General features: G+C 32.8%; 1 protein-coding gene across 4 annotated transcripts in view; it reads right to left on the minus strand.

The window, feature by feature from the left end:
• Positions 1-6,318, minus strand: part of LOC106466428 (synaptotagmin-A-like) — a 19,968-nt gene extending 13,650 nt beyond the window's left edge. For 2 of the 4 annotated variants that reach the window (XM_022395149.1, XM_022395136.1), the window contains exons 1-3: positions 6,263-6,318; positions 3,337-3,402; positions 1,246-1,395 (exon numbers count right to left, since the gene is read on the minus strand). In XM_022395149.1, the coding sequence (XP_022250857.1) occupies positions 1,246-1,395; positions 3,337-3,346 (160 nt within the window). In that variant the 5' untranslated portion in view covers positions 3,347-3,402; positions 6,263-6,318. Of the gene's footprint in view, positions 1-1,083; positions 1,125-1,245; positions 1,396-3,336; positions 3,403-6,078 lie in introns of those variants that run through there. The other 2 variants (XM_022395142.1, XM_013926717.2) reach the window with 2 other exon arrangements.
• Between the last annotated feature and the right edge of the window lie 4,665 nt (positions 6,319-10,983).

A 10,983-nucleotide genomic window follows, 5' to 3' on the forward strand; every position in this document is an offset into this window, starting at 1 on the left:
CAAGCGTCTTCATGCATCAATATCAATTCCAACATGTCGGCCCCTGCCATCATAGTTTTTAAGGTTAAAGTCATCTAAACGAAATTTGCTGAACCATCGTTCACACTTACGAACGTTCAAAACATTTTCATAAACTTCTTTGTTATTCTTTGTGGCTATAGAAGCGTTGTTTTCCTTCTTGTATTCAAACAGCATTACAGCCGAATGTGTGTCTCGTCGTATGCCATCACTATAAGGGATTAGAGTATACTAAACTTTACAATTATATAAGCTACACTAACCTGACGTTTAAGCGGTTCGTTTAACTATTATACAAGGTGTACGGTTTTTATTTGGGGGGGGGGAGAGTTAATGAAAGTGTTCCTAAAAGCTACATTAATTTCTTGACGACCTAATATTACTATATGTTAATTCTTGCCTTATATAGGGATGATGCAAATGCCATCCCTATTATCTTGTTTGCATTATTTGTAAGGGCTTGATATTAGCTATCCCTACATTTACTTCCTTTTTTGAAAAGATTTTCCTTCCTTGTAACAGTAGATGTATTGTATTTTCCAAATAAAAGAAAACGAGGTAACCTTACTAAGACTTCCGGTATAAGAACATTTCTACAAAACATAGTTTCTGACTCATGCTTTCGTCCAAGTGAACACACCCTTTTTTTACAAACATTTTTTTCCTGTTTATAAATGAAAGGTAATGCAGACATTGAACATCATCATAATTTTCTTGAATCTTGCTCTCGAAGCTCGAAATGTGTACCGTTTATATCACGACACCAAGTCACGACAGGGTCACTTCCATGTTATTGCAAGGTTAATGACATACAAACTAATTATTATAATAAGAAAAAAAAGAAGACAGTTAGTGAAATACAAAGATAATAAAAAAGCCATAGTGAGTGTGGGACTTAGAAATATCATACGTTGTACGACTTTTGCGTCATGCTGTATAATATAAAAAAATACTATGCCGAATCTTCTTACTGATATTTTTCTACACATGAACTTAACATTTGTTCATCTATGTTGTGTTATATTTTAAAATGTTGAAATAAAATAGTCTTCTGGATTTTCTTACCTTAATTTTCTTGTATGGTATACCTTCCCAGGTTACTTTATTCGTGTTAGAAATAGGAACATGTTATACCAAATGTTTTTCCTGTTAGAAGAAACCGACTTCTATGGTTCTTAAGAATTTACATATACTTCAAGTACCCAAAAGGTTTCAGTGGTCTCCTACCTTTGTTACTCTTCCCATGTATACAGGCGTAGATCCAGCACACAGGGGTTACTACACATACAGTGAGTAAAATGGTTACTGCTAAAATTCCCACACAGACGGCGATAACCAGCAGTTTCTTTTGATTAGACAATTCCAAAACGTTTACTCCTTAAAATAAATAATAGAAAAGTAGTCGTAATGCAAATACTAATGAATTATCAATCATTTAAGAAAATAAGTTGCATATAGCATGTTTTCATTTTTTTAGCATTATAGATTACGTAGGAGAATAAAAACTTCTAGAATCTAACTTTAGATAATTGTGTCACATTGTTGAATTCAATTATTTATTTAACAAAATAAAATAAATTTAAAATTTTATACAAGACTTCTGTAAAAGATTCTTCGAAGTTCGATTAATTAGAAGACACGATTTCATGATTTAATGTAGGGATTATATAAACACATGTTATATAGTTGGAAATTGAGAATATCTTTCAATATCCCCAAAACATCACAGAAGATAATAGATATTAAATACATTTTCTGCATACTATAATATGTTTTATCCACAAATCAAACTCATACTGCTAAAAAACGGGTTTCGATACTCATGGTTGATACAATACAGATAGCCCATTGTATAGCTTTGCGCTTAACAACAAACAAACAATAACCGCAAGTCATAAAAATTTAATAATTAATCAAATGTTTATCATGCTGTATTTTCGAATAAGTGAAAAAGTAACCAAAACAAGTTTTTCGTTGTGTTTTAAACAGCTTTTATAAATTAAACATTTTTAATTCCACAGATATGTTAGCACTACCTATTTTGGACAATATATTGAACAAGAAAAATTACCACATGTTAATTCGGCCTCAAATATTTTAAGATAGATTTTACTAAATATACAATAGGTAACAAACAGGAATCGATCATTAGAAAACAAAGGAATATGGATCAACTTGGGGTACCCAGGTCATCCAGAAAGAGACCTGCAGAAAGTCGTGCCAGCTGTGGTAAAGAAAATACGGCGTTTTGTAAGAGGTAAGAGTGCATGAACACAGATGTTAGTGATAAAAGTCGTCCGCAAAACTCAAGCAACAATACGGAACATAATTAAGAAGGAATAATCTGGAAAATAAACACAAATCACGCTCATACAAATTGTTTCTACGAATATTCATTCAACCGTAACATACCTCAAGTAGCTCAAAAATGAAAACGATATTCATGCTATTCCGTATGAAGACATGCTAGTAAAGTTGCCGGATCAGTGCCTATACATTTCTGTATAATCATAAAGTTTGAGCAGGCACTGAGAAAATGTTGTCCTTATACATTAACTTGATTATGGAAAGCATGCAGGAAAGATAGGTGTGCTTTGAGCATAATAACCTAGGGTGGAGCCTTTTGCAATAGAAATTATGATGCAGGGCTATTGTTAGGATGCACGATAGTCATATAGAGCATGGTCAGGCGTGACGACATGGTGAGGCTTCAAAAGCATTTTATCATAACGTACCCAACCTCAATGTTCTTATGTAGCAATACGAGTCAATGAGTGGTGATTAAAGCACGATAGTGAATAGACATATCTATCACACGAAAATACATTTCAAAACTACATGTTTCAATTTTCTCTATCCTGGTAGACATTTGCTCCTTTTTAATTTAAGAAAAATATGCAACTACATATGTTTATGTCAGCTATATTGAAACTTTTCTGATGGTTCTAGGACCTTAATTTCTGACGTTTAACTCTTTCTTAAATAACTATTAATTCGTTCTGTTCTCGACTGGAGCACTTAGTTCTTTCTTAAATTATCATATAATGCACGTACCTATTATTTGATTTTTGCTTTGTGTTTTTACTATCAGACGTACAGTAAAAATAGATATAAAAACATAAAGTTATAAAAATAAAGCAATATATATAAATATCAGCATCAGTGTTCGAGATATTACTGATGAATATTAACAGTACAATTCTATCTGTCTAACAGGTTTACAATCAAAATCACCAGGAGATAAACTAAATTACAGCTACTAAATAGTTAACTCTGATATTAATTAATATTATAAGTATATACAAAAACTTATCTTACCATCATCCATTTTTCTTCTACTACCAAAGAATTATCCGATGCTCTCAAAACCAGAAACTGGAATTTCTAAAAGAAAACAGAAAAATATGTGGATATAAATTAAGTTTTAGTTTTAACTTATTTATTAAAACAAGTTAATATAAGAAGTACTTGTCAATTAACAAAACAGAAAAACTGACACACATTAGTTGCAATAAAAGAGAAACATGAAAAAATGTTTGGGAATTTTCAATCTACATCACACTACAGTACAAAGTCTTTTCTATCATATGTTGTATGTAGGTTTAATTAATGAAAACAAACCTATCATTAATATTCGAAAGAAGTACATAGAAACCTATACGTATGAGTTGTAGATTGATTTATTGACGAATCAATCTAGGTTGTGAAATTACTACACATGGAGGAGATTAAGAGTCAATAGGAGAGGGAGTTATTGATCAACCCCTAACCAGTGGGTGTTGGGGCTATCGCAAGAAACATACCCTAAAGGTTGAAATAAAATGTCAATTAAAAATTGGGAATCAATGTTGGATTATTCTTTTGTGTTTGTAAACATGGCTTTTATGCAGATACTTTATCACCAGTAAAAGTGTAGTACATTTCTTAATACAACTTAATTGCCACCTGTGATGTAAGTGTATGTCTTTTCACTAAAGACAGAATGTTACTGTCATAAGATCAGAATGCATTGTAAGAATTTACACATGATCTCTTTCTTCGAAGTTATTCAATGAAATATTCTATTCCATTCGTTTTCGTTGGCTTAGTTTGAGGACTATTTGCAATAGAACTGCATATATGTGTGTCACAGTTGTTTTTGCTATAAGGATATTTTAAACCGTTCTTGTAATATAGAGGGTACCAACGCGTATATTGAAGAATTTTTAACACAATTATACTTTTCTCACTTAAAAGAGAAGTAAATTATCCTCATATAAATTGGTGAAACTTTGATAAAGTACTCAACACGTAAAGAAATAGTATAACGTTTACCAAAATCGTTAAGTAGTACTTAAGTATAAGGACTATAAGACACAGAGAGATGGGTAAAGATGTTATCTTTGGGATGTCATTATAGAAATCAAAAACAAACATGTAAATAATCTAGTAACATAACATAAATACAGAAACACTTGACTTTAAATTAAAGTCAATATCATTATATAAGTTAAGTATGTTTAAGGTAAGAGGCAGTAAAATATATTGAGGGGTTTTAACATTCATATATTAGATAGTATAGGCAGTATATATGAGTGCTTTATTTTGTATGATGGGCTTTTCGTAACAGTACGTGTCGTTTGAGCAGGTGTTAGGCACAGGGATGTTTCTATAGATAAGATTATAGGTGTAGCACTGCTAAAAATTCGTTAGTCATACTGTTACCTTCTGGATATTAATGTCAGATTCTACTGACGGTGGAGAAAAAAAAGGAAGAATAAAATGTTTTAAAACAGTAAAAGAACACAACCCAATCTCATTTTATAAGCAAAAACACACTCTTTATACCACTTCAAGCCTTGTTTTTAACACAATTTTGAAGTTGATATAAGAAGCACTTGTCAAATAACAAAACAGGAAAACTGACACACATTAGCTACAATAAAAGAGAAACAGAAAAATGTTTGAGAATATTCAATCTACATCACACTGTAGTACAAAGTATTTTCTATCATATACAGTGTGTAGGTTTAATTAATGGAAACACACTCTTTAGCTTCGATTATACTACTTAAAACCTTGTTTTTAACAAAATTTTGAAGTTGATATGTTTTCAGCGGTTATTGGAAGTTTTGTGCCTCGCATAACCTGGTGGTTAGGGGCGATCGACTCGCACTCTGAGGGTGGCGAATTCGAAACCCCGTCTTATATGGTTGCTGAGTTGACTTGTTGAAAACTTAATATAAAAAAACAACAAGTTTATAATCAACTATGTTTGCACTTTTAATAACTATTAAGAACATTTTGTTACATAGATCAGCAGCACTACTTAAATATTGAACAAAAACAAGAAACTGATAATCAGAATTAGTCGAGCACTTGCACCAGACAGTGGATTTACCCGCAAGCGATTTTTAAACAAAAGCCTAAAATATATTAAAACAATACACACTTAAACACACATATATACACACACCTACAATACAATTCATATCATTAGTTCTTCCTATAAGATGGTCGAAATTACGCGAGAGTTAATGTGGAATTAACTCTTTTTTTTATTTTTATCGAGTTTGGTGTATTCTATAAATTGATGTGTTTTTTAACTGGTTGGAGTTAGTAATGTAAACCTTAACGGAACTCATTTAAATGTGGTTTCATGTGTTTATGTGTGTTGAGTGTTTAATTACATATTCATATATTTCTTGAACAATACAGTAGACAGATACAAACTTAAGGACTTCTTACAAGCTGTCTTTGCTTACCAGTCATACATAGAATTGTGTTTTGGTGCCATTAATTCAAATTTTCAAATGAAGTGATTCAAAAAAAAATTAAAACAATAAACCAACATATACATATTTTTGTATGAAATCGACTAGATTTGGTTTGACTATTGAAATAAATAAGCATATATATATATATATATATGTTAGTGTTAATATATTATATGTATATTAATATAATTAACAGTGTTATATATAAGTATATTAAAATTAATGTATTTAAACGGAACTCTCTCTCTCTCTCGTTTCCTCTTGATTGAATCAACTGTTATATAATACTTCCAAATCTGCTTACCTTGTGTTTGACACATAATCAAAAGGTTGACGTATACGCAAGAAAAAGCTTGTATAATGAAAAGTCAATATTGAAAATAAGATTAAAATTACATGCTGATTTTAAAATAAAAAGTCACTTCTTAGAACTTCATGAAAGGGTTTTATAAGATAAACTCTTTAAAAACTTTGAAAATGTACTGTACCATATGCATACGTGTTCCAGTACTGTGGTATAAAAGGACAGAAACAATCGTGCATGTGATTACACGTACGCTTTGTCTCTTCTGTCTTTGCTGTAACACAGCTGTGAGTTTGCGCGTAACGCACCTGTTGAGTAACGTTGCTAATCGTATGGTATTCGTAATTTTAGTAACTGATACCAACGGAGAAGGAGAGCAACATACAGCAAAAGTTATTTTTTTCACACATTGTTAGTACGTACATCTAATGCCGTATATAGTGAGAATATGTTTGTATTAAGGTTTCTTAAAGTTTACTTATTGAAAATCAACCAACAAAAAATACAATGTTAGGTTTGAATTTCGCGCAAAGCTATTTGCTCTAGCCGTCCCTAATTTAGCAGTGAAAGACTAGAGGGAAGGCAGCTAGCCATCACCATCCACTGCCAACTCTTGAGCTATTCTTTTACCAACGAATAGTGGGATTGATCGTCACATTATAACGCCCCCACGGCTGAAAAGGCGAGCATGTTTGACGGGACGGGAATTCGAACCCGCGACCCTCAGATTGAGAGTCAAGAGCCCTAACTACCTAGCCGTGCCGTGCCAAAAAAAGATAAGATAAAAATAAAGTAGTCATAATTAAAAATTAATGCACACTGTTAATATCTCGACAGAACTGACAACTTTTAACTATTTTTCGAAATATTTCCCGTTTTGTATATTTGTTTGAAGTTACGCACAAAGCTACACAATGGGCTATTTGTGCTCTGCCTACCACGGGTGACGAAACCAAGTTTCTAGCGTTGTAAACCCGTAAACTGTGCCGCTTAGGGGGAGGGTGGTTTCCTGTTTTGAAATATTTCATCGCCAACGTTCGACCTAATTCTTTCTACATCAATGTTTCGAGTTTTTCACGTGTAACTTCTTTGACTAATGTTTAATTAAAGAACCTTCAAAGCCTAAGGAGAAGAAAGAAACCCGTTCCATCGGGACGTATATCTTGATCATTTTATTGAAATTTTAATTTTTTCTTTTTGTTTTCACGATATTTTTCAGTTTTTTTTTACTATAATGTAATCTTTGTTTGGTTTGTTTTGAATTTTGCGCAAAACTACATGAGGGCTATCTGCGCTAGCCGTCCCTAAGTTAACAGTGATAGACTAGAGGGAAGGCAGCTAGTCATTACCACCCACAACCATCTCTTGGGCTGCTCTTTTACTAACGAATAGTGGGATTGGCCATCATATTATAATGCCGCCACGGCTGAAAGGACAAACATGTTCGGTGACAAGAATTCGAACCCGCGACCCGCAGATTGCGAGTCGAGGGCGCTAACCAACAGATCATACTGTAGCCTTATTCCCATTATGATTACATTACAATAAAATTATTTTGATAGAATGGTAATTATTTTATTGTGCTCTGCTTTTTATTTATTTGGTAAGTTTGTGAATACTTACTCGCTGATTTAGCTTGCTACACAAATAGTGTTTAAAAAATGGTATTCACAAGTTTAATATTTTTGTTATTTTAAGAACCAACTATAAAGAAAGAAATCGGATTGATTTATAAAGTTTGCTGCCTTTTGTTGCATTTGGTATTCATCTTCTTTACGTAAAGGGACAGCGTGGCCCAGTGACTTAGTACTTTGGACTAGTAGTCAAAAGATTGCGACTTTAAGAATTGCTTCCACCATGTTGTTAAGTCCTTTAGCAATACACTTTACCCCAATTATTTCAGTCTTCCCAACTATATATTGGGTGCTGGGGGGGGGAGTAACTATGGGTTAACCTGCAATGAACTAGAATCCAATCCAACAGGTATGTTACCATTCTCAGTCGCTTGGCCCGTTTGAATCAGTGCGGGTTTCTGCATGGGATAGATTTGACTGACTTTTTGTAAAATCGTGTTAAATTATAAACAGGCGTGGGTTACTAGCTCATTTTCATTTCCTATTAAAATAAAATCGGCCATGAATAAAATATGTTTCATTTCGTTCCTTAGACGCAACAGTTCGAGGCATAGGTAAAGCAAGTATATTCATTAATTCCTCAATGCATTGTAATATCAAAGTTAAGCCCTGCTTTGGTTTTATTATATTAAAGGTTTACTATTTGACCAGATCTTACAAGGACCAGATTTTTCAAGATCTGTGTTAACAATTTGTATATCCAGTCACCTTTCCCCTGGCTATTCCCGTAATCTATTACTAGATAGATTAAAAATTCCTGATCGCTTCTTCTTTTTGAAGAGTTGCTTTACAAGGTTCTCCAATGAAAGGTTCTCCTATTCAGAAATGATAAAATCATTGAAGGCACGAAATTTCAGCATTTCGAAGAAAGGGATATTTATTTTGTTGAACCACTTCAGAAAAGCGAATGAAGTCGTGGTTCCAATAAGGAAAAAAACAGAGAGTGAGGTAGAGGTTACTACAAGACCAGCTACCAGCGGCACACTGAAGGTAGTGAAGAAACTTAAAGTGCTTGTCACCGGAATTAGCCCAAGAACACAGCGGCTCATCGCAGCTAAATTAGAGAACCGTCCTTAAAGATGTAAATGAGGTAATTCAGACGGACTTGGATACGCAAGAACCTTGTTCATAAGCTTTTATTAAGTTACACATTCGAACGAAAAAATCTACCATCGAAAGATATACGGAAAGCATCTGACAAATGTCAAGGAATGTCCTGTAGGTAATCAAATGTTTAAAAATGGAACAGAAAAATATGACGAAAGTTCTTCTACGGACTTATGGTAGTTGCATGTTACTATTATAGTGAGGAGCTAAACATATGAAGAGATTAGCCAATTGCAAAGATTAGCTCTGCATAGTATCAGGCTGAAATGTTAATATCACTATATCGCAAAGAAATGCAATCTATGTACGGACTGGATTCTAAGATATATGCAGAACAAAAATAATTCATACATCTCTAAACTCAATACTGACGTCCTCCTGACCTCTGGTTAGTTTAGATTTTTCCTACTGTCTTTCTTAAAGTATTTATGTTCCAAAACAGAAAAAAAGTTACATAACAGGCAATCGCAAAGCGCAAAATCAAATATATTTTAGTGGAATTATAGATAAACTGCCTCTTTTTTTTCGTGATGTTTAGACAAGTTTTATTAGAAATTTACAGATGTTTGAACATAAATCAGTTATTATATATGTGTTAAAGATATGGTGGAATAAAACGGACTCAAAACCCAATAGATATGAACTAAATTTTAAATGTGCCTTTTATATTATTATTATTAAAGATTTTTCAGACTATCTAAGTGTCTTTAAAACACATTTAGCCCTAATTTGTAGAATAAAGTATTTTTGCACCTCTTTTGTTTATATTGTGATATCAGTTGTCTCTACCATGGAGAATTGAATCCTAGATTTTAACGTTAAAATTGTCTCACCGAGAGACTTTGTACTTCCTCCCTACTACTTTCAACAGTTTAGGAAAAGTTAAAATAACTCATGGTTAACTGTGTGTCGCTGCTGCCATCTACTAGTCAATAATACAAGTAACCATAAAGTCAAATAATCAAGTTATGTAGATCATCTTTGATTTTCTAATATTATTTTGTCTCAATAGGTTTATCGACACCCTTTCTGTCCCCAACTGGTTTTCATGAACTGTTTCTACCCACTGATAATATCATCATGCTCAACAAGAAACCACAATGAAACAACAGAAACTGTTAACACGAGTTGAAATGATTCTTGAATGATAGCATCTTTTAAGAAATTGGATTCTTACGAAATGCATATTATGCAAACATATTTTTTTAAAACAACTGAATATTGTAATATTTTATTCGTAACTTTGTTTAACGTAAACTGGTGTTCATCACGATGCATTTCTATTAAAGTGAATGAAATAAGGACCTATATTTACTGAATGTATCTTTATTAACTCAATATTCCGCTATTACAGCTTCGTCATGAGTTATCGTTTACTGATCCAGTTGAAACCCGAAGCATCTCGAATCGAAAGATATTCGAGCAGCATCTAGCATATGATAAGTGTCAAAGAACGCCATTAATTATAATTCTGTCTGTAATAGAACGTTTAAAAAATGGAACAGCTTAAGTTAGCTTAGTGAACTTTTAGGCTATCGATAGCTGTAATAGCGAAATCTGAGCCATTAAAGACACTTTCTGGAGATATAGCTTGTTATTTTATTTATTGCAATTTCTATTCATATAAATAAAATAACAACCTATATCTTCAGAAATATTTTATTTAGAGACTGGTTTAAATTCTGGGATCGAATGCGGCCTGGTGGTAGATTGTGGAGTTGTGGTTTCACCGATCGCTTCCTGTTGCTGTCAAAAATAAAAATCTCTCTCTGTACTTTATGAGTGTGGGTGAGTTATAAGAATGACAGTCAAAACCTACTATTCGGTCTAACAAGAGTAGCCCAAAAGTTTGCGGTAGGTAGTATTGACTAGCTGACTTGCTTCTAAAATTATGGACGGATAATCAGTTTTAATACTTTGCTGAAGTATAATTCTCTTAATTTTTTTAAAGTTTCAATTTCCAACTTTTTTTTTTTCCTGTGTACCCTAAAAACAAAATTTGCGAAAAGTTATAGTAGACAGATTGGGGCTCAAAAACACGAGTACACAGCCAGAAATGTTACGAATATTTATTCAGTGTCAACAAACAATTCATATCAATTAAACAATGTTCACCTTTGAGTCCAATGCGTATCAAGACAAGTAACTGTACATAGAGGTGTAT

The sequence above is a fragment of the Limulus polyphemus genome, unplaced genomic scaffold, assembly GCF_000517525.1.
Source record: "Limulus polyphemus unplaced genomic scaffold, Limulus_polyphemus-2.1.2 Scaffold74, whole genome shotgun sequence".
In the NCBI taxonomy this organism is placed as follows: Eukaryota; Metazoa; Arthropoda; class Merostomata; order Xiphosura; family Limulidae; genus Limulus; species Limulus polyphemus.